The sequence below is a fragment of the Paramisgurnus dabryanus genome, chromosome 23 (assembly GCF_030506205.2).
Source record: "Paramisgurnus dabryanus chromosome 23, PD_genome_1.1, whole genome shotgun sequence".
NCBI lineage: Eukaryota > Metazoa > Chordata > Actinopteri > Cypriniformes > Cobitidae > Paramisgurnus > Paramisgurnus dabryanus.
In genome coordinates, this window is record NC_133359.1 from 25,911,537 (window position 1) to 25,935,914 (window position 24,378).

At 38.3% G+C, this 24,378-nt stretch overlaps 1 protein-coding gene across 2 annotated transcripts; it reads right to left on the reverse strand.

Moving 5' to 3' along the window:
- Positions 1-1,672: 1,672 nt before the first annotated feature.
- On the reverse strand, positions 1,673-21,870 carry nup160 (nucleoporin 160). Of its 2 annotated transcripts, none has more exons than XM_065291254.2 (35): positions 21,757-21,870; positions 20,907-21,015; positions 18,230-18,440; positions 17,855-18,080; positions 17,666-17,741; positions 17,473-17,587; positions 17,085-17,324; positions 16,911-17,008; positions 15,383-15,467; positions 15,239-15,307; positions 13,711-13,794; positions 13,462-13,626; positions 13,217-13,316; positions 12,897-13,062; positions 12,700-12,815; positions 12,365-12,525; positions 12,158-12,294; positions 11,242-11,312; positions 9,058-9,217; positions 8,896-8,965; positions 8,621-8,719; positions 8,377-8,496; positions 7,929-8,024; positions 7,698-7,792; positions 7,513-7,609; positions 6,999-7,104; positions 4,951-5,111; positions 3,849-3,909; positions 3,656-3,766; positions 3,340-3,463; positions 3,159-3,260; positions 2,933-3,074; positions 2,351-2,476; positions 2,151-2,246; positions 1,673-1,989 (listed from the first exon to the last, which is right to left on the reverse strand). In XM_065291254.2, the coding sequence occupies exons 1-35, from the start codon at positions 21,845-21,847 to the stop codon at positions 1,903-1,905; spliced, it is 4,173 nt and encodes a 1,390-aa protein (XP_065147326.1). In that variant the 5' UTR covers positions 21,848-21,870; the 3' UTR covers positions 1,673-1,902. The 2 variants fall into 2 exon arrangements, with proteins under 2 accessions (XP_065147326.1, XP_065147325.1); XM_065291253.2 differs by having other exon boundaries at positions 1,674-1,989; positions 13,462-13,632.
- Positions 21,871-24,378: the final 2,508 nt, after the last annotated feature.

Genomic DNA, 24,378 nt, shown 5'->3' on the forward strand with positions numbered 1-24,378 from the left:
CTGTGTTGTTGCATTTTCAATGTTTCCTTTTCTCCACAAACTTCTCCTGTTTTGACTCCACACTTTTCTAATTATTTTCCAAGACCATCATTTAACAGTTTTAATCTTAATTCAATAACTTGATTAAAACACATGAAAGTAATAAAATTAATAAAGATCACCATAACTGCATCTCACTTCTATCATCAATTGTAGGATTGCTATGGTTACGCCTCTGGCCTGAAGTTAACTTCCGGTGTGTGCTTGTTCATCGGTCTGGTGTGACTAAACTGACCTCTGGTTTCCAAAAAAGATGAGGGGAGACTGGGCATGGATTTGGCAGCTATAGGTAAGAATTGAAGGATCTGTAGCTAACATTGTATTGTATATATAAATTTTACACAGTAACATTAGCTCAGTGTGATGATACACTTTAGCTATGATTTAAACTAATGTTATTTTGCATTTATCAAAAATAATCTACTTTTGGGGGACTCGGTTGTTGTTCATTTTATGCGTGCGGAAATCTACCGGAAGTTAAGTTTGATCCACAAAACTGTTTGTTTGCTTTTGCCACTGAAACAATCTATACAGTATGTGAAAATCAGTATTGCGTGTCCAAATCCTTGTCGCTTGGCATTCATGAAGACACAGGATTTGTGATACGTGGCTTATTTCAAAAATTTTCTTGTGACGTGCCCTATTGACAATTCTGGATTCAATCGTTGTAGCACATTGAAAGCGCAAATACATCTTGTTCATGTAGCATTAAGCAAAATGTGTTTTTTGTATTTGATGTTGTTTTGCAAAAGAAAAAGGAAAAAAAAGAATATAGACAGGAAGTTAATAAAGTTTTGAAACAATTCATCAGCAGAGATTAAAAAAATAACGCAATGGGTCAGTTTCCCGGACAGGGTTTAATCCAGGACTAGGCTTTAGCTGGTCTCCCAGCTTGGTTTAAGCTGGAATTGCTGGTGTAGCAAGCTGGTCTAGCTGTGTTTTGGTCGCCTTTTAAGATGGTCTAGCTGGACTTAGCTGTTCAGTCTGAAAGACCAGCTGACCCACCAGTTTGACCAGCTTTGCCAGGCTAGAAGGACCAGCTAAAACCTGCTACCAGCTTATGCTGGATTTTTCAGTAGGGACATTTGGACATTTAAATCATTTTAACAAGCATGCCTTACAATTTACTGATGTGTACCTCAAGACACAACAATATATTTAAGATATGTCAGTTCTAGCTGTTTTCAGTTAAGATAGCTCATACAAGCATTTTAGTCGTGGACTAGATTTAAGCCCTGTCCAAGAAACCACACCCATGTGTAACAAACAAGCTCATATCACTTTAAAATAAAAACAACACAACATATATTAACATTACATACTGAATCTGCTTGCCAAAGGGTACAGAGTTGATCATCAAAAATTTCAATCTTATCTCAGTGCCACTTGAAAGACTACAGGTTACACTTTCACCATAAAGTTCATTTAAAGTGAACCAGAACTAGACTGATGGTGATTTATGAACCATTTATTTTTCGAGAAGTAAAAAAATCTCTCCTGTCAGAGGGACATCATACTTTGTGTCTGTAAAGAGATTAATTGAAGCTATGCTACTACTACAAATTTTACATAAATCTCAATTAAACAAGACTTTTATTGCATTCATTTATGTAAACTACACTTTGATTAATAAAGAGAATACAAAAAGATTTTTTTTTTCAAGATTGAGTTTATATAGAAAAACACTTAATTCACCATATCAAACTTTTAATACATCAAATCATCCAAACATTTCTCAAATGTTTCAGATTGGAAGCATAAAGCAATTGTGTATGCCATCAATAACTTCATGTAGACATTATTTATATTTAGTAAGTACAGTACAGGTATAAAATGAGTCCATTGAGAAGCGAGTCGATCCATTCAGAAAGGGCCATTGAGTCTGTGTCTGCTGCTCTTCTCCACCAATCTGTGATACTCGGATAGTTTATCTTTCAGGTTCTTGTACATCTGTGGATAAAAAAAGCCAAACAACCTTCATTAAATTTTTAATTTCTGTTGATTTCTCTCAGTTTGTCAAAATGAATGAAACTTTGCATCATAACAATATGCAGTGAATCTAAAGTGTGTATGCATGCAAGAGGTTAAACACAAGGACATGAATGCGTCACCTTCTCATTGATCTGACTTTCACTGAGACTTCTTAAGAGTTGATCGATAGATGTGTAAGGGAGCCACACCAGAGGCGCTGTAGCTGAGAGCGGTCGCTGTAAGAGGACAAATATGCCATTGAATCATCTCACAAATTCAACAATAAACTCCAAAACAACTTACTTTATATAACATAGGGTGCGTGTTTGTAACTATATACCTCTATGCCAAAATACTGATGTCCCTTTCCGATCATAGCGTCTACATACTCCAGCACGAGCTCAGATGCTGACTCCAACTGATCGTAGTTCAGATAGAGACGCAAGAGAGCCGCGGTATCCACAGCCTGTAAGACAACCACAATTTAGACTTAGAAAAATGGCTATGTCCGAAATCGCCCCCTATACCCTTATATAGTGGACTTTTTGAGGGAACGGACATTTGTCAATGTATTGCATTGTGGGATGTTCAGAGGTACTTTTTTTTGGACACTTTTCATCTCTAAAGTGAAATACATTTGAAAAATACTGTATGTATTAAATGCAATAAAATGAAAACAAAATGGCACATCAGAGGCACTTTTCCTCTAATCTTGCTTTCTGTCAGCAACGTATGAGAATCACTCAAAGTAAAAGGGTATATAGATGCAAAAAGGAAAACAAATGGTATGCAAAGCAATCAAACAAATTGAATTTAGTATGCAAATATTGGTATCAACATCTAAAAAAGTGCAAATGTCTTTGCATTTCAGCATCAGGATGTAAACGTATATTGAGGATGTGAACACATCTGTATTTCTCACCTTGTGTGCATTAACCAGCCAGTCTGGCGGCGGTACACTATGTGACAGTAGTTTGTTGATGACACAACGATGATATTTTGCATTTTGTGATGGATGTTGCTCCAAATAATGCTCTAAAAGTCGCCAAGCTTCATCCGTCGCACTGTGTGTGGTGATAAACTGAATTAATGAAGGCGAACAGTTGAGTTTGTGATCATAATAAAAAAGACAGACTCGTCGTACAAACCTGGACTCTTTGGTAGTGATAACACTTGGCAGCTGATTTGCAGCCAGCCAACTCCATGCCTCCGTCTGATCCTGATCACCTTTATGCTGAAGTTTAATACACCTATAAACACACACACAAATAGATCTGCATTAAACTGTGGTTTTGATAAACGCTCAGATGTCTGGAAATCTAAACGTACTTGAAAGTCAGTCCCTCGAAAACAGGAGTGAGAGGTAGGTTAAAAGTCTGACACAGCGTCAGGGCCGTGTCAAAAAGTCCAGTTTGGACCAGCAGCGTCACCATATCTACTGAAGAAGCTGCTCCTGTAAGAGAAACGACATCAGGTTAAAATACCGTGTTCAAACCAAACACGAAGCATCGTGTTTCTCGCTCTAGATTACTTTTTAATTTCGTGCAAATTTTTCACTTGAGTTGAATAACTTGTGTGAAGATGCGTTTGAGGCGAATAGTGCGTGTTTTTTTAATGAATGTAAATGTATACAGCGTGCTGTTACCTGCAATGGCTGCTGATGACGGGTCCTGTTGGGCCAAAGTTAAGCGACTATGAGCCAAAATATACTCTCTCTCCAAATCCTTCAGCTCCAAAATGTCAATCCGCTGGCTTACTGTAGAATAAGAAATGACAATGATAAAATTATGATTATCAGGTTAAAGACATTGAAAATACGGTCAGATTCCCAACATTACCTGGACCTGCAGCCATCTCGCCATCATAGTTCCTCTTCGGTGATGCACCTGGTCGTTCATACTAGATTTACAAAAATATCATTTAATTTTTTTCATGTTTCTTGACAAATTACAATTCCAATGTTTTTTCAAAATTAATGCAATGGTAAATGGTAAATGGACTGCATTTATATAGCGCTTTTAACAGACCTATGGCCATCCAAAGCACTTTACAATTTGCCTCACATTCACCCATTCACTCACACATTCATACACCGACGGCGGTGTCAGCCATGCAAGGCGCCAGCCAGCTCGTCGGGAGCGGCTGGGGTTAGGTGTCTTGCTCAAGGACACCTCGACACTTGGTCCGGTGGAGCCGGGGATTGAACCACCAACCTTCCGGTTTGTAGACAACCTACATGAACCACTAGGCCACTGTCGCAATGTGATTGGCATGATATATTTTGTAGAAAATGAAGCTTTTAGAGCCAGATCTACTAAACGGGCAAAGCAGCGTGAGAGCGCAACTCCAAAATAGTCCTGATGGGAGTGGTAATATCTGTGAGTTATTAACTAAAAATGTGCAAACTAAGCATGCAAATAAACATAAAATGGCTTGGCAAATTTTTTTTTGATATATTCCTCTGATATATAATATGTTCCTCTGACATTCCAAAAAAAACAAAAATGTGTTAAAACAATCCTCTTCTTTGTACCACACTCTCTTTGATCTCTGCGATGCCTCCTCTTATCAGCAACAATTGCAGCCATACATGCTTTTTTGTGTTAAATAATGATGCAAAAAATGTGTAATTTTTTACATGCGCAAACATTAGTAAATTGCGTTGCGTCAGTCATTGAAATAATGTCTTACCATAAAAAATAACTAGAATACACCTTTTCAGCACTAACTATCCACTGCGTGTCCTTAGTAAATCCCGACAGTTGTTATTTAATACCAAAATGATGGTTTACGCTGGCGCAAGCTGTTAGTACATTTGTCCCTTTTACAGGTTTGGTACAACACAGAAGTTGGCCAAACAATGTTAAAAATATTCATTATGTGTGCAATTAAAATACTAAAGAAAGCCTCTGGACAAAAAAATAAAAGACAGCTGCTCACAACTGCTCCAGATGAGGGCTGGACGATCCAAGCATATTCCGGTTGTACAAGCCGCAGACAGTTGAGGGCCGCCAGGTAACAGTTCACCTGTTTTTGAAGCCCGAGTAAAGTCCGTACCTCGCGCCCCAAACGCATCCCATACTCGAACATGACTGTACCCGCTGAAACAGATGTAACATTTCTGTTAGTTCAATAACAATTCCTGCCTGCATCACTATTTGATTTCAAAACAACCCTCCACGCAACTCTTGTTTTTTAGGTGGCTCGTTGACAATTTCTGTTTTTCTGAAAAAATCCTGCAGTAGTTTTGCATAGTAAAAGAAAGTTGGCATTCCCATGCAAACACATTTATGTCCCCTTTACCAAATATTTTATGAAGGTCTTATATATATTTATTGATATTCACGTTTCTAGTTTAAGATCTTTTTGCAATGTATTCCATGAACATGGTGCACAGTATGAAAATGCAGTTTTCCCAAAATCTGTCCAAACCCTGGGTACATTAAAGAGCAACCACTTGGAGGAGCATAGCTTATAACTAGCAGAATTGAAACGCATGATATAAATTAAGGCTCCGTAAGATGGAGGAGTCTGCATGCATATATAATATGTCACCATAATCAATCACAGACAGAAAACACAGCTTACACAAGTTTTTTTTTGCATAAACAGAATAGGTCCCAAAATAGACCCCTGAGGGACCCCTTTAGTAGGGGTGGGCGGTATGAGCAAAAATTCATATCAAGGTATTTTCCACTCTTCAGCCGGTATTACGGTATGTTGCCATATGAGAGAAAACATTTTGGAGTCACACTGTAGTTAACCTTAGTTAAATTACTGGCAAAATTTGTATTTTTAACCTTATGTTACTAATAAGTGAGGGATTGGACATAGACATTTTTCCTTTAAAAGTGCCATTGTGTGGATGGGTGGACTCATCTTCTTATGCATATTGTCACTAATATGGGAAGTATGAAACTTTTACGTTTAAACTCATACGTTTTTATGCGTAAATATGCACTATGTCTTGTTTAATAGCCTCTCTAATGAATAAATCTGCATTAAGAAAACGAAATTAACCATTAAAGGCTGTTTTTAATGTGTTTGATATGTTGCTCACGTTATCCGCTAAAGGACTCGGAAAGCGATATTCATTTAACCGTAACTCCTCGACCATTTGCGCTATCAAAAAAGGAATGGTTCCTAAAAGAAGATAAATTCCACTTTTTGGCAAATTATGATTTATTACGGTAATTTCTTGCTTTCCGTCCTCCAATCGCTGCTGTTATCTGGACAGGGCGCAGTAGAGAGCAGATCTGAGTGAAAAGCGAGTAACAACGTTAAACGACTTTGAAGCAGTGAGGTAAAAAAGCCTCCTAAATGTATAATACTCTTGAGGCGCTGTTGGTGCCTTGGGACTCGACAGCCCAACTGTTCCAGTTGATTTTCAATAAAGCAGTGTTGATTTTGTTCGCTTCTGGGTCCTCTTATGTTTCAGAACCTGGTAATGCTTAGGTAAGCCACGGGCTTGTTTCTCGCCAAACTCGCTGTATACAGATCACAACACATGAAATAGCCTTTGGCAGGAGTTGCTTGCACTATAAGGTGCATCCTCTTAAAAAAATTGATGATTGAAATGGATTGAAGTGCGATCGGAGCTTTTAGTTTTGTGTTTCTGTGGACAGCGCATCTCGGGAACGGAGGTATGACTTTTAAGACTTGGGTAAACTCCCCCGGGGTCTTAAAAAAATAATATTCAGAAAGTTAAATTTAGGTCCTAGGATGAAGATCTGGGCTTTTTAAGGCCTTAGATATAACTTTCTGAAGGTTAGTTTTTTTAACACCCCGCGGGAACCCTGATAAGTGCAAAAATAGAATTTAAAATATGTAACGCCGGTATCAACGGCTTTGCAAAATCCATATCATGGCGTGACACAATACCGGTAATTACTATCATATCGGTTTATCGCCCACCCCTACCCTTTAGATATCCCAAGATCAGTAAATCTTGTCCTGAACACTTCTGTAATGTTGCTGATTGTTCGTACCTTTCCTGTAGTTATGTCGATTGATGTGAAAGGCATACAACAGCTCGTAGTAGTTGTGAGTCATGAGGTCCACCGCTCTCGCACGAGACTCAATGATACCAACCACCTGAAAGAAAGCAGCAATAAATACACAACCACTTGACTAACTGAAAACGTGGGCCACAATGAAATATTCATACATTATTACCATGTTAAATATAAGGTAAGGTCAAATAGATAAGGGCTGAACAATGAGAATGATCCAGGGCCATTGTAAAATGCATTACCCTATAGGGCCCTATTATTAACGGTAACCATGGCAACATTATCTAGGCGACCTAAATCGTTTGTACTGTGCACTAAATGTATGTACTCTTTTTTTTTTAGTGATGGAAAAGTTCATGTATTTACTGAGACCTCAAACACAGAACAGAATTTCAGTTTTGCTTTTCTTATGTAAGGTACTCTGTTTCATTAATTCAGTGTAACACTTATTGTTAAGCGCTGGTGTGTAGTTTAGCCATGTGTATGTTACCTCATTGTGTAAATTAACAAACGAGAACTGAATGAGATCTCTGAGCTGAGCACGCTCACACAGCACCACCACCAGCTGCCTTAAACAATCCAACTGCCTGAAGATAAACACACAAATATGCGCATATCAAGATGTGCGTCACATTTTACTACGGCTGAGATGATGACATCACTGCTGCTCAATACCTGCTGGGATCCGGGTTCTGGGTCAGTGCTTCATACGCCTGACTGTTATGACCGAGATCCAGATGATGTTTGAATATACGAGTCCACAGCGCAGCCTATGACACAGTTTATTAGTAAACTGATTATCATAGAGATAGTGGTGCTACACAATAGTGCACACATCACAAAATCATCAACTGTGGTTAAATAAAGATATATCGTTTTATATATGTTAAGCATTATGTCACTTACCTGGCTTCTCTCATCATTAGCAGCTTCAGATATGGCCAGTGTGGCTAATTCAATGACAAGCTCTGGTAAACCAATATCCTCCAATAACCGCAGAACCTAAACAAATCAACAATTACTAATGTTAGGATAGTAGATAAATAACTTTCAGAATACATAAAAACAAAACAAAAACAGTTATCCATCTGCAACTAAAATGGCACAACAGTTTTCAGATTTCTCAATTGCTTGGGCTCTCCAGAGCGTCTGCCATTGCTAAGTAACCTAAGCATTGATTGACGTTGTGACAAGAAAAAGAAATCGGCGCACATTTGTTAAGAAACGAATATCTGATACTCGTTTAAATGTTTATATTTCAAAGTACATGTATGCATTATATAGAAGCCTATATGCAGCACGCATGCACACACACAGACATTATATAACCATACTGCCATCGTCACAGCCATACCTTGTTATAATAGAGTAATCGTGGGGCGGTGGCAGCCGTCACCTCATCTGAACCTGCAATTTTCATTAAAAAATCTTCTTTCTCCACCTCAGCCGCTGCTTCCTGGAAACACTGCAATGCCTAAAACCACAATACACAAACATAACACTTTTATTGGTTACAACAAAGATTCCCATTTTAAGAATTTTCTGCATCAGGAAACTTTATTTCTGTGACTTCCTCTCTAGCTAGACAATGTCCTTACCTTATGCCCCTCACCATTGGCCAGATAGCACTGACCCAACACAAAGCGACAGGATCCCACATTGACCTGGCACCAGGGCCCTACTAACCGAACATACTCCTGCAGAAAGACATGACACAACCATTGGCATGGAGTCAAAAAATATACTATAATTTATCCAGCGTAACTATTTAAATACATAAGGCAGAGCAGTTAAGGTATACATTTTATCATGGGCTTTCTATCCTGGAAATCAAAAAGTCTGATGCAAATCGTATTTATGTCTTCAGCCTCACCTGTAGTTGTGCATACTGGCAATTCCCCATCAGGCATTCAGGAAACAGGAAGTTTGGATTGCTGGGCCAGCTGATAAAATGATGCAAGGCAAAACCTTATAAACAAATGAAGAGCTGATTGAAAATGTCAAGTGTGCAATGCCTTTCACATGAGGAGGATACATGAACTGGCAGAGCAGCGTGAGGACGCTAGAGATCATCTGCGGCCAGTGAAGCACCGTCACATTGTCCTCCAGATCCTGCTGGGTGAAGATCTGAGACACGATGGCTTTACGAGCAACGTTCTGATAAAACAACTCCAACACAGTCTGAGGACTCAACACTGGAGAAGACAAAGAGGGGGAGTCAATATTCTCATCATCTTTTATGCTGCGTTCACACCAGCCGCGGTAGAGGCATCAAGCGCGAGTGATTTCAATCTTAAGTCAATGTAAAGACGCGTTAACACACGTCTGGAGGTTGCGAGTTGAAAAATCGGAACTTTGGCGTTAACCAATCAGGAGCTTGCTCTAGTAGTGACGAGATGACAGGAAGCAAGCGGAGTCGCAGAAGCCCCTCCGATGATGCGAATTTCCGCGTAAATGTCTTGATGACTAGAATTTCATGCGCGAATGAAGAGTACACTCAAAATCTTCAAGTGTTCAACAACGCACGATAGACGCGAATTTGACGCCTCAAACGCGTCTGGTGTGAACACACAGTTAGGTTGTACTCACATTGTACTTTATACTGTACTGAACTGTCCACTATCCTGCGTGTCTGCACTCAAATTATGCTTTTGACCAGACCTGGGTACGCTTAAGGCCGCGTTTTACTTAGTTCCGCGGACGCATTCACGTGCGAGCGAGCAGGACACGGAAAAAAGTATACGCGTCCACCCAGCTTTCCAAGTATACTCCCTGACGGCTACACGCGTTCGACACTACACGCAATACAAATTATTTCTTATTTAAATTATTCGTTTAACAGGCCGTCGGGGCAGCACTGATTTGGCGACATTTACAGTACATTAAAACATTAGGATAGGTGAAGAAAAGTAGCTAATCCACCCTTGCAAACACAAATTAGAACAAACAACAAGTCAACAAAGAACAGGAATCAAACATTATGGTAACGAACATGCTCCACAGCTTTCTGTTCTTGGAAGAAGTAAAAATTCAAGAAGAAAAACGATAGTGTGTGTGCAAATGCTGTCCATGTCCTTTATATAATTGTTGGTAGTGGAGTATCCTGTCTAAATATTTTCATGCGCATGCGCTGTTGTACGCGGACCCTCCTGATGACGATAATGACGTCATGCGGACGGGCACGCAGACGCGGAAGTCCCTAGTATACTTTCGGCTTTAGTAGTTTATTATTTGTGTTTGACCTCATCTAGCGCGGTGAAGAACGAATGGCATATTACAGTAAAGAGCCATTTGGGAGCAGACTGCACTTGTGGTTACTTAAAGGGACACTCCACTCTGAAAAAAAAATATCAGGGCTCCAGACTAACTTTTTTCACTAGGAGCTCAGTGGCCCCCAACTGAAAATTTTAGGGGCGCAACCAGAAAATTTAGGGGCACACACCGTAAATCAACATGCTAACCAAATATTAACATTTCTACTAATTTCCACTGTATTACTAATAAATACTTGATGATAGATGCAGAAATTACAATGTGCTGTTTCAAATTCAGTGTCACATATTATTGTGCACTTTTGGAAAAAAAGGTCAAATTTACTGGTTGCACATGTGCGACTGGATATAAAATTCAGTGGCACACTCTCAAATTTTAGGGGCAAAATGCCACCATTTGGGGGCAGTCTGGAGCCCTGAATATGCTCATTTTCCAGCATTCAACATTTGATTTTTTTACCATTTTGGAATCCAGTCAGCCAATTTCCAGTTCTGATGGTTCCACTTTTAGCATAATCCATTGAATCTGATTGGACCATTAGCATCGCTAAATGGTCTAAAGTGCACAATTAAGGGTGTGGCCACTTGAGTAAGGGGGTAAACTGCCACTGCTGTCACTAGAGTCGAGCTAGGTAGCCGTGGTTTAGCAACCCGCCACCTTAGCTTCGCCCACGTCCTGCCCTTCAAAAACAATATTCAGAAACCTATGGGTGATGTCACGGATACTACGTCCATCTTTTTTTCTAGTCAATGATGACAAGCCATTCTCCAGATAAGAGGTTTCAGAAATCTGACAACTAAAGCGTACCACACTGACATACGGTACGGGGCAATCACACTAGTCCGAATAAGGCTATGGGGGTGAAACTAACTCGGGTACGGTTCAGTTTGAATAATGAAAGTACACCTTTACAAACAGTAAATCTGTGATGTAGCATTAACGGCACCTGATCGGTTGCTTGCAGGGGCTGTAGAGTCTGAAAGCTCCAGAACAGACAGATGCTGTAGATCAGCGTTCCTAAAGAGAGAAATTATTATACATGTATTGTTACATGTATTAAGAGATCCTAACAATGGCAACAGTAGCTTAAAGGGATTATTCACCCAAAAATGAAAATTATGTCATTAATGACTCACCCTCATGTCGTTCCAAACCCGTAAGACTTCAGAACACAGTTTAAGATATTTACAGTTGCTTCATTCATGCTTGAATGAAGAGAGTACACACAAGATCTTCAAGTGTCCAACTACGCACGATAGATGCAAATTTGACGCCTCAAACGCGTCTGGTGTGAACACCCTCCATTGAAAACCTATGTACGGTATACTGTCCATGTACAGAAAGGTAATAAAAACATCATCAAAGTAGTTAATGTGACATCAGTGTGTCAGTCAGAATTTGTTGAAGCAACAAAGATACATTTTGGTCCAGAAATTACGACTTTATTCAGCATTGCCTTCTCTTCCGGGTCTGTATACCGTACATAGATTTTCAATGGAGAGTCAGAAAGCTCTCGGACTAAATCTAAAACATCTTAAACTGCGTTCTGAAGATGAACGGAGGTCTTACGGGTTTGGAACGAGTCATTAATGACATTATTTTCACTTGTGGGTGAACTATCGATAGGAATAGAGAGAACAGGACTCACAAATCATGTTAACGGATGATGTCATGAAATAAAGTTTGATAACAGTTACATTATAATCTAAGCCCACAGTGTGCCTTGATAGAAGCAACAACAGAATGGCGAGATATACGCTTCAAATAATACTTCTGCATATGGCGCTTCAGACATAGTAAAATGTTTAAGATCTTGCAATAAGATTTGAAATACTTTATCTTACTTCCTGTACTGGACTTACAGTATGTCCAGCGGGACGGAGGAGGACAGCGTCATGCTCATCTGTTTGAGGAGGTGATACGTGCACAGCAAATGAGAGCAGCGAGGAATCAAATCCTGCTGTATCTGCAACATCTCATTTCCACCTGGAAGAAAAATCTGCACAAACAAAAGCAATCACCAAACAAGCAGTTTTTCCTAAGACGCAAGCGACGCGTTCGAAACTCACATTGTCACCATGATGACGGTAAAGCTGGAGGAGGACGAGCAGGTCTCTACACAGCAGTGCTCGGGTCATGGTGGTCTGACAAACAGCTTGACAGATCAGACTGGTGGCCGCACTGCTGCCGTACAGCTGAGACAGACTGATTCTCACACGTAGAGACTGACCTGAAACATCATAACACGTCACTTTTATGTTCTCCTAAGCCCTGAGAACTTCTTTCAAACAAAATTAAATGTTTATTGAGTCATGTGTCAGTCACACTGACAAAATAAGCCATAATGAAGACTATATGAGGACCGCAGGTCAAGATATCAAGTACCACAAAACCCTAATGGTACCTGTAGCAGGTCTACTGTCAAGCTCCGCGTCGGTCTCGAGGTCCAGCTCTCTGAGCAACAGGTTCATAGCACTGACGGCGTTACGAATCTCTATCAGTTTGTTTAAGATCTCCACACTGTGAAGAGTATTTCATACGAGTCAACAAAAGTGATTGACAGCTAGTGTGACATCATTACATTGGTCATTGAATACTGACTGCTCATTGGCCAGCAGAGCTTCCAAGGTTTTCTCAGAGGCTCTTTCTGGAGACAGCAGGTGATCAAGAGATTTCTCCATCTCATAGGCCATTTCCTCCGTAAGACATTCATTCACCTGACGCAGGCACTGAACCAGCTGCAGGACGTCCCGGCTCATATCTGTGTCTGAGAAAACGATGCCATTGAAAGTTATAATATTAAGCGATACATTTTAGGATCTCAAAGGTGTCAAACAACAAGGATAAGAATGATTTATTTAATATTTCGTATCTTGCACATGACAGATCTTCAACTTGAACTTAAAAAACTGCCATCTTACCCTCAGCAATAGGCGTGTCCTCTTCTGTAGAAAAGTACTCATCTGAGGAAAGGTAAAGGTGGTCGACAGCAAAACAGGGTAACAAGAAAGACACAAAGGCCTGGAAGAGACAAAATAATTATCAAAATAATTTTTATTTAGATAAAATAGAATGGCAGGACATGGAAATCAATAGTTTTACGAAACATTGATTACTAATGTTTTTACAAAGAGTAGAGACACCGTGAAAGACTTCCAGCTGGTACCTTCTTGAGGACACAGACCATGGCTGTGGCAGTGCTCACGTGCAGGGCGAGGGGGTTGGACAAAACCTCCTGATACTGCAGACAACAGGCGTAAAATTTGGACCAGAACTCCACTTGCAGTAAGCGATAATCCTCCTGAGCGAACTCATACTCCCTCACATTGGCCTGAATCTAAATAAAACACAGATCAAGAAACCTTTAACACTTACAGATTAAACTAAACACAAAAGATAAAGAGTACCACCTCACCTCATTCTCCACTGTGACCGCAACCTCTTTCTTCAGCTCCTCCCACGATAAGTCCAAATGTCGCTCAGTACCACGTTTGTAAATCTGGACAAACAAATAAAATTTTAAAAAAATACTTCATCTCAAGAGGTCATCAAACAATATCTTTATGGTTGGTATCCCTACACGCGTGACCTTACGTAATTTCGCAATATGTTATTTTGCGCTTTTTGGGAAAATTGTGATAGTTTCACTAGATAAGACCCTTATGCCTCAGTTGGGATCCTTCTGAAGCTGTAATAAAACTGTAAACTCTTCAGGTCCACTAAAGTCCACTATATGTAGAAAAATCCTGAAATGATATCCTCAAATTTTCTTTTTGACTAAACAAAGAAAGAAAGAACCATCTTGGAAGACATAGGGCTGAGTAAAATATCGGGATTTCTTTTTATGAAAGTGAAATAATTCTTTAACACTGAGAGAACAACACAAGGATGAGAAAATAATGACTAAACTTTCTAACGCTTTAAGACAAAATGTTTCCTCATTTTTAAATGACTTTGAATAAAATTGTCTGCCAAATGAATACATGATAATATAAAATAATTTGTTTTCAAAAATCTCTTATCCTCTAGTGGACAACTTGAAGATTACAGTCCTCACACATTGTTTTATTAAAGGGGTCATAGCATGAAAATCAGACTTTTTATGTTTAATTTCTATAGAGACAGAGCGCAGTTATGCAAATTTGAAAACCACGCCCACCGGGGGGAAAACAATCCAATCGTCTCCATTGACTTTGTATTGCAAGAAGCTGCCTCCTTGTAATTTCTGGCTCAGGAGTACTATGAAAAGTTGTCTGTTTTTAAACGCTCGTTTTTTTAGGTCGACGGCTTATAAAAAATTATTTCTGGGTTTTTTGGCTTGTTAGCTGTACACTTTATCATACAGCAGGTTTTAAGTATAATTCTGTTTTTAAGTTTAATCTGTAAATACGTTTTTATAAGCTGTCGACCCCAAAAAACGAGCGTTTTCAGGTTATGACGCGCTGCGCTCTGTCTCTATAATTGGGTTCCCAGTGCTTCTATCAACCTAGAAAATGTGAAAAAGATCAACAAAGTAACTTTGTTTGGGTAAGCATGTGAAAAAATTAGGTCGTTCAGATTTCGCCTGTTTTAATTGTTATTACAAAAATACCGCCCCCTTAATCTGTACTATCCAACGACAGCACTGCCATTTAGTGCAAAAGAGAAAGGGAGAAAAGAAGGAATTGACAGCACAATTGAGTTTCAATTACAACAAACCACCATCATTGTGATCAGTGTTTGCGCTCTTCATCAGCTCATTTGCATTTTAAATGACACCCAAAAACGGCACACTTCAGCTCGTGGCACTTTTAAAACGTTATAATAAATTACCTGTTTTGAGGTAAAACCTATTTTGAGGTAAAACTTCACATACACACTCTGGGGACACCAAATATTTATTTTACATCTTAAAAAAAAAAACCATAATATGACCCCTTTAAAATATAAAATAAAATTTATACCTGTAAAGCTTTAACAATGGCCGCAGCTGTGAAGCGAACTGGTGAAAAGAGGATATCCAGATAGGTTTCCTGTTTAAAAAGATGACAACATTTGAGATGACTAAAATAGCACACTAGTTTAAGGGTTTAACTGAATGTTCGTACTCGTGGGTCTTGGTCATCACCAATGTGGACTTCCTCTGGTGGTGGGGGTTGGACAAACACCTGATTCCACGTGCCTGCTGCGTTACTGCATAAAAAAAATCAAGTTCAAGGCAAACATGACAAAAAAGACATTAAAGAGTAACTAAACCCTAAACCAACTTTTTTTAGTTAATGATCTGTAAGAATGATGCTTTATTAGTGCTGTTCATTGATTTTAGTAAGTTTTTTGACATTTGGATATAAAGTGTTTCAATACTACAATATATGGTGTAAAAACGTCTGAGTGCTGCCCTCTTCAGGTTGAACGGTGGCTACTGCAGTTGAATTTTCCTATTGGATGTTGGGTCCAAGAAATGACTCGTGACGTAAGCAGGTTCAAGCTCACCACGCCCTTGTTACGATCTCACCACACACTTAGTTCGTCCCCTCTATCTCCGTTGGGATCTGCCCACATTTCTTGCAATTTTCAAATATTGCAGTGGGTGGAGTCAGGCTCTGACCAGGGGTTTAGTTACGCTTTAAAAAGAGAGGCTTCATTTTTTCCATTTAAAAATCTTTCACAATAAGGTTCAAAGTTAGCTCATCTAATGTTAACAGATTTAAAAGAAGTATTTTAAGTTTTGGTTTTAATAACGTATTTGTTTTCTTGAATTTTTTATGTTTCATTTTTTATGTCAAATTTTATTTTGTCTATTCATTTTATATACATTTTTGTATTAAAAAAAGGTATTCAGAACAAAGACTAAATATAAAAACTATTTTTTGGTCCAAATATATATAATAAAATATAATTCTATAATAATAGTTATAAATAATTAATTAATTAATTATGAAATTGTATATTTTCATGTCAGTTTCAGTAAATTTTTTGTCATTTTTAACTAATATTACTTTAAAAGTTTTATTTCTGTTTTACTTTTAGGTTAAGTTTTTGTTTCAGGTAATAATTAAAGTGCCTAAACTTAATCTTATTTCATTTTACTGCTAAGAAAACATTTAAAAATTTTGTTGCAAGTTTTTTTAACTAAAATATATTTGATTTAATCAACAGATGTGTTTTAGTCTACAATAGGGATGTTCATACCGGTTAAATGAAGGAAAGAGTTTATGAACGACTGATACTAAGAAAAAATATTTGTTAACGCACAGTGCATGTCGACACATGCCTACAGACATTTCCCCACTTTCATATCCTTCATTTGTGAATGGCCTTTAAACTAACGCAAATTTTATAAGTAATCATTTGTTATGAGAAATTATTTGTACTACATGTGTGTCCATGCTTGAGTATGGTTTAGAAACTAAACGGGGGCGCAAGATGACAGGATGGAGGCGGTCCGTCTCCATCTCACATGGGTCCGGAAAGACTTTCGCTGTTCGCCTCTGTCCTAAACCCTGACCATAAACGTCTCTTTAAGCATAAACAGAGACGCAAAATCAAAACTGCTTAAGAAATGGCCACTGTGGTAGATGAAAAAGAGACAATTAATTACGATGTTTCAGTACATATCTACTTTACAACACTTACTGCTCAAAGTTGATGTACTTCACCACGGTCTGATTGTCATTATCTAGCAAAAGAGCCCACACATCGGTCCCCGTCAAGACGAAATCCACAAGTGTGTCCTGTTCAGCACAAACACATGCATTACACACATCAATCATTAATCATACAGTCCACATTTACTGTTCTGAGCCGTACCTCCTTTGATAACAGTGTCGAGATGTGATCCAGGCTGTATCGGCCGTTCTCATTGGCCACCAGCTGCAGCACACAGAACTGACTGCTGTTGGGCACAGCGAGGTAAACGGCGAGACACAGGCCGATGCTGGAGGTGAAGCAGAGACGAAGCTTATGAGACTGTGCTGGAGAGCTCTTCATCTCAACACGACCCACGGGCATGTAATCTGACATATCAGTCACCAGCAGACACATCTGATGCTAAAATGCAAACAATAAACACATTTTTAGTACATGCAGAAGTCATTTAAACATTTCAGCTCGTGTGTGTTAACTGAAACACATCCGGTGTAGATGCTGTATAAGTTGCTGCCATACAGAGAAAAGCCAACTGATATTTTGATTTGACCTTAAATGACCACATCCTCAGCTTATGATCCTGACAGAGGGCAAACACAAAGGTGTCGTCCTCTAACTGGTGGACAGCCAGACTGATAGCCAGATCAGATTGACCCTGATCGCCCCTATGAGAAAGAAACTCAATTTAGGCAACATTTCTTTAAGTTGATTTGGAAGAAATGGCGGATGGCAGAAATGGCAACCTGATGGCAGTGGGCATCCAGCCGGCCAACCGTTGCATCACTGAACTCTGTTTCAGCTCCACGACAGACACAGTCCCTTTATCAGACAAAAACATACACACTGTTTTAGTGTCATTTTTATCACTGCGTATGTTCGAACCCAACCTTTGCAATGCTGCACCAAGTACAAATCCTAAATGGCATAAATACCTTCTTGATCATGAGGAGGTAGAGTGATGATCGTAATGCCACCTAAAGGTGAGGCAAGAGCGAACATCACCTCTCCTTCAGGACTAATCCAGGCGGTGGACGTGGACGGCCCTGCCGTCTGTGCAGCTTGAGCAAATGGGAGCACATAAAAGTGTGCTGGATCCTTTAAGTTCATCTTCCCAATATCTGTGAAAATGGACTGCATCTGGAGTTCAGTGACCAGATCCTATAAAAAAGACATTTGTTGTGTCATTCACAACAAATCATATCTAAATGTAAAGTTTTTACCCAGATGCAAAACCCTTGAAGTGTGACAGTGAGCTAACAAAGTGCAGTTTACAATGTAGGACTCTTATGTAAGATTGTTTTGCTTACGCTGTGGTACATGCGGATGGGGTGCGGCAGCACGATCCGATGGACCGTTTGGCTTGTGACGATCAGGATCATTACGTTGTTGAGGGTCTCCTGAATATGAACTCCTCCTGGCACGAGTGAGCAGTTTGGGATGCGGAGACGAACGGCATTATTGAGAAGGTTTGTGTCCAGTGACTGCTCAACAAACTGAACCGTGTCACCTGAGGTTGTCCTGCAGACAAAAGACGAACATATTGAAGAGCAAATAAGAAATAAGCATGTCTGTGTTAAAATAATACTTCAGGGCAAAATGAAATAAAATGTCTGAGGTAAAGCAATGGTTTTTGCAACATTAGGTTAGAGGTCATCCATGAACACGCATTCAGTCGTAGTTTATAAAGTTTGAAATATTAACATGTCTGTACAAAAACCCATTGCTTCACCTCAAAAGATTATTTTATGGATAGATACACTTCTTGAAGTTTTATAAATGAGGCACTATCCGATGCCATTATAAAGCTAAAATTATCCAGGATTAGGCATGGGCCGGTACAAGATTCTGGTGGGATGATAACCTTTAGCAAAAATGCCACGGTTTCAGGGTGTTGCGGTATTGCTATTGCAACACATTTTAATGTTTTTTTTTTCAAATGTCAGGTAAAAAAATATATAATATTTTCGTAATGTATATTAAATGTAAACATCAAATCAATCACATGACTTAATGATTTAATACATTTTGTATAAACACAGCTCATACCTTGGAGACGGTATCACAGAACATTTTAGTGGTTTAGAAACCTTGACCGTTTAAAACCTCGGCATACCTTGAAACCAGTACCCGGACCATGCCTCTCCGGGTGATTCTCACAAAATCCAGACTTAGAAGGTGTCCATTTTTTTTTATTGCACATATAAGATTAAGGTCTGAACTTACTATAACCATTATTTTTAGAGGATTTAAAAATATTTCCTATGGAATTATTACATTTTTTTTAATTTTCATTATAAACAATTATCATTACCGCAACATGATATTACATTAAATATATGCATTTACAAAGTCATGTTTCGCTAATGAGAAGTAAAAAGCTGTCTAGGTACTATGACAACAAAATTTCAACTAGAGAGAAAATAAGAACTGTTTACCTGGTAGCCATCTTGAGTGTCACAGTCAATTATCTCCCTTACAACTATTTTTTTTTTTTTTTTTTTTGAAAATGTAAGTTCATTGAGGGCTTAAACAATGATTGAAAATTGTTGTGGAGGATGAGAATATTGGTCTTGGACACATTTATATTCCTTATTATTGTCTCTACATTTACCAATGATTACCAAACACCATGTTTCTTTACTGTAAATGTTTATAGTATAACATGCACTGAAGCTTTTTATTTTATAGATTTTTTTATTATAAATATTTCCATGTCAAAGAACCCAAATCCAGTCATGGACACGTTGCAGTAATGAAAATGTTCACCTTAAATGTGGAAAAATCAACAAAATTGGTTTGTATGATGTCATTTTGAATATTTTGATACTCTTACTTTGCATTTACTTTTTTATCAAAATGTTTCAAAACACCTCATAAGTCTAATTTCGCAAGAATCACCCATCCAGAATATTATTTAATATAAAACTGAATGTCTTTGGCTGAAAGAAGCAAGCCATTTACACCTAGCATGGTTTGAGGTTTTTAATGTACGATAATTTCCATATTTTGTAACACTTCAAAGGGTCGTTGTAATAATAGGGCTTATAAACTTATCGATCTAGCTATGGATCCTACGTCTACCATCATAGTTGTGAGGAGAACGTGAAGCAAGCATGTCTTTTATCTCTTGGTTTTGGCTAGAAGGGATACAGTTACAACCTAAATCTCACAATATGTTGGGTCAAAGGGATAGTAAACCCAAAAATGAAAATGTTGTCATCATTTTCTAATCCTCATGTTGATTTAAATCTGTATGAATTTATTTTTTATAAGATATTTTGATAATTGATGGTAAGCACACAGATGAACTTCCCTAGTTGGAAAACAAATATGATGGAATTCAGTGAGTACCGTCAACTGGGTGCTTAACATCATTAATCATCTTTTTTCATCATTTATCACAATGCTTCCGTCATATTTGTTTTCCTACTATGGAAGTCAATGGTTGCAATGAGCTGTGTGCTTACCATCATTTATCAAAATATCTTCTTTTGTGTTCATCAGAAAAAAAATGGCGCTACACCTAGTTATTTCTCTACTGGGGAAATCTGCAAGCTATCAAAAGTTTTTGTCTAGATCAGTGGTTCTCAACCTGGGGGCCGTGAGATGGTGCCAGGGGGGCCCCAGTTTGATGACATTTTATAAAATACATTAATTTATCATGAATTCTGTGTAATTAAAACAAACAATAAGCCTGCTAACCAACAACACTACTTTGTATAACTTAATATGGTTTGTTTAATTAAAATGTTACATTTTAGAACTAGTTTTTGTCATAACTTTTCTTTGGAGGGCCGCAAAGGAATGCACTGTACACAAGGGGGGCCGCACACTGAAAAAGTTTGAGAACCACTGGTCTTGATAAATAGCTGTATTCTGCACATTTGACATTTTCTTACAAATACCATCATTTTGATTTCTGGTACGATCCTTGGAAATGTCCAATCTGGCAACAACACTGATCCCAATCCAATGATCACTTACCAGTGTATGTATCTGTTGCTGGTGACAGAGAGGAGTTTAGCGCTGTCCTCATACGAGAATCCACCTGCACTGTCTGCATGTTTCACACCGCCTGAGTGAGCACCAACACCTGCAGGACATCACAAAATATAAACACACAACAATACGTCATATACACGACTGATTCACATGACAAATCGAGTTTTTAAAGATCTGAAAATACCTGACTGATCTATATATGCATGAACAATTATGATGAATTACTGGCTGGTATATCACATTATAAACCATTTGTTTATTGACTGCAAGAGGTCACAACATCCTCATAAGCTAGCCATTAAATAAAGTCAGAAACTAACATAAAGTTTAAGTGACAAAACGGCACAGTAACGTTACTGTAAAATGCCTGTTGTATAACGTCATCAGCTTTGTTATAATAGTATTAAAAGGCACACCAACTTATATAATTATGCTTTTTTTGTGACATATAATGTCAAATGACAACTCGTCAGATACTGTGCATTCAAAACAACAACAAAACATACAATAGCGAAACAGAAACCGAAGTAATTAAATCAACTATGTAACTTACATAAACATAAACAAGGGTCATACCATAAACAAGTCAACGTGACGTTTTTGTGCTGTTAAAAGTAACAATACCATTGCAAAACAATTCCAGGTAAACTTAAATGACTAAATGACAGTTAAGTTAAAGTAATAACTTTTATTACACATGTGTCACACATGATCGCATTGCTGATGTGTGCTCGTGCCATGAGCGGTAACACAATTGTGAACAGTAACACCATTAAAGTGCTACACATTAGCATGCGAATAACGTGTTTAAACAGTGCGACGTGTAAAATACCCAGATTTATTGTGATCTCTCTGAATCGGGGAACAGTTTCTCTTTCAAATCCACATATTTCAATGTAGCTCCTCTCCAGAACACCCGCCATCTTCGCGCGCGGCACGCTGGGAATACGCGTCACTTCCGTCCTTCAAACGCTTAAAGGGACAGTCCACTAAATACTGAAGTACTTGCTGAAAATCCTAGTCATGTAAAAACTATTCATACATAAAAATAGCTGTGAGCAGCAAAAGTTTAAAATACATCTAGCAGATGTACTGGCTTTCAGCTATCATATTAAGTTTGATATTATTTTTATCTCTAAGGGGGCTTGCCAAGCTTTTGCCGGTGCATGTTTTCAATTGTTTCCAATGGAAGCTTTCCATTTTTTAAATAAGCTAGCAGCTAGGGTTTTTTGTTCCGCGCTGAAAGATGCCGCACTGCATTTTTTCCGCCAAGAGATGAGAAGTTGAAAGAGATTCGGGACACACCAAAGTTTTTTTACGCGGCTGAAAACGCCTGGAGGACGCTGAATACCAGCTGTTTTTTCAGCTGAGCGCCAGCTTTCTTCAGCCGAGCGCTTTAGTAGCTGTAATACTTGAGCTGTGAGCCGGTTGGTTGTTGTGATACTGCCGGCCGTGGGCGTAGAAGCTTTGGTGTGCACACCCCCTAAGAACTGAAAAAGTGATAGCCTACTTTTCCGTCTCAGTTCCACCATAATTTTGTAGAAAAAAAATGTAGAAAACATTTAATTGAAATTCAATTCTACAAGAGCTGTTTTTTTCTGACACCTTTAGCTCAAAAGTTATTAACATGCATTAGGCCAATTTTGACCCATTGTGGAGCTTTTAAGACCAACACTAAAACTGGTCAGATTGAACCTCCGACCATACTGTGACAAAAAAGTGACTTATTTTTTGAGGGCGCACAATGCGAAGCTCGTCACATGTATGTAGGCGTTATGTGTGTGGTTCGTCATTTCAAAATATGTGTTTATTGCTCATGTGAACCATGTGCATCATGCGTCTTGTCAAAATAAGTGTCTGCTGCGCGAGTGTCTAAAGGGTTTATGATAAAAGTGATGCTTGCGTTTGCCAGATACTCATTTAATTTCATGTGTAATTAGAGTTTACTGTTAAGTGTCTTGCGAGTATTTTGTGAACGTGAGCGTCTCTTTTATCATAAACTGCTTCGACGAATGTGCAGCAAGGTCTTATTTTGACAATTCACATAATTCACATGGTTCACATGACGCAACGAACACATATTTTGGAATGACGGGCAACACACGACACTCCGAACACACATTTTGAATTTGTGCCCCTCGGAAGAGCAGTCACCAGCCGCCACTGCTCGACAAAAAGGTTAAAGCATCCGTGACAGTATGGCTGGTGTAGGCAGTAGGCATCACTTGGCAAATGCCCTACACTTGTTTCTAAAAAAACATAGCAGTGAAAGCTATTTACACTTTTCCTGATGATATCACCTAAAATAAGCATGTACAAGGAGAACGACAAAAGACCCAACACAGAGCCTTGTGGCACAACAGGTTATTTTATTAGTTTTAGCAGTAAAGGAAGTATGGTCAAATGTTTACGTCTATCTGTAAATGGCAACATAATTGTCTGGCCTGAACAAATGAATGTCATGAATTAATAGTATCCATTGACAAATGTGATTTGTAATATTGTATATTCTCTATTACAAGCTAATATAACCCTGACTGAACCTATGCATGAAAACATTTCAGTGCAGTTTTTTGGTATCTTGTGCATAGATTGCATGAATTAGTCGATTTACAGATCAAGTTGTGGTTCATGATAGCTGAAGTAACGCCCAGTTCTTTGGACAATTTTGAATACAGAAACACTGTTTTGTTATTTCCTATAACAGTAATATAGTGAAGTATACTTTGGGGTATGATATCAGATAGTATCTGATATGCGGACAGATTATTGTAAATTTTAGGTGTACTTTCTGTTTTTAATTTTTCTTTTTGAAGTAATTTATAAAGTTTCAGCTATGCAGTAAATTAATATCTTATCTGGTTCCTTGTCAATGTAGTGAGACTGACTTACAATAGCCAGATTTCTGAATATGTGTCTTACATCCAGGTATAGATACAATCTCAGCTAATAATAGCTATGTTGTTTTATCATAATGACCATGTACTTTTATGATGTACATAGTACAAACAATTATGACAAATGTTTATATTCATAATGTCATTAACTATTTTGTTCATTAAGACAACGCAGAATTCATACATTCACATGATACAAGAGTTCACCATGTAAATGTTCATGAGGATGTGGTTCTGTTCAATGTGCTTCAATAAATGTTTTTTCATATATGCATAAAATAAAATCATGCTAAAACCCTTGTGACGTCACTTTTACCTTTATTATAACAACATATGATGAATAAAAATTTCATCAATAAAAATTATATAATGTATCTCTGTTGGTTAGTAAACTCATTTTTAAAGTTTAATTATGAAAAATTCATGTATTTTATAAAATGCCATAAAACTGGGGGGCCCTGGCACCATCTCACTGCCTCCAGTTTGAGAACCACTGACCTAGAGTATATAACACACATTTTGTATGAAACACCCACTGTTTATGATCAAATACCCAA

Bases quoted from the DNA above. Each gene is read 5' to 3' on its own strand.
- nup160 (XM_065291253.2), bottom strand. From the start codon at position 21,847: ATGGCGGGTGTTCTGGAGAGGAGCTACATTGAAATATGTGGATTTGAA. The intron at 18,081-18,229 runs GTAAGCAAAACA...TCTTTTTTATAG, and splicing joins CCATCCGCATGTACCACAGC to GATCTGGTCACTGAACTCCA. The intron at 1,990-2,150 runs GTGACGCATTCA...TTTTATCCACAG, and splicing joins AAAGTCAGATCAATGAGAAG to ATGTACAAGAACCTGAAAGA.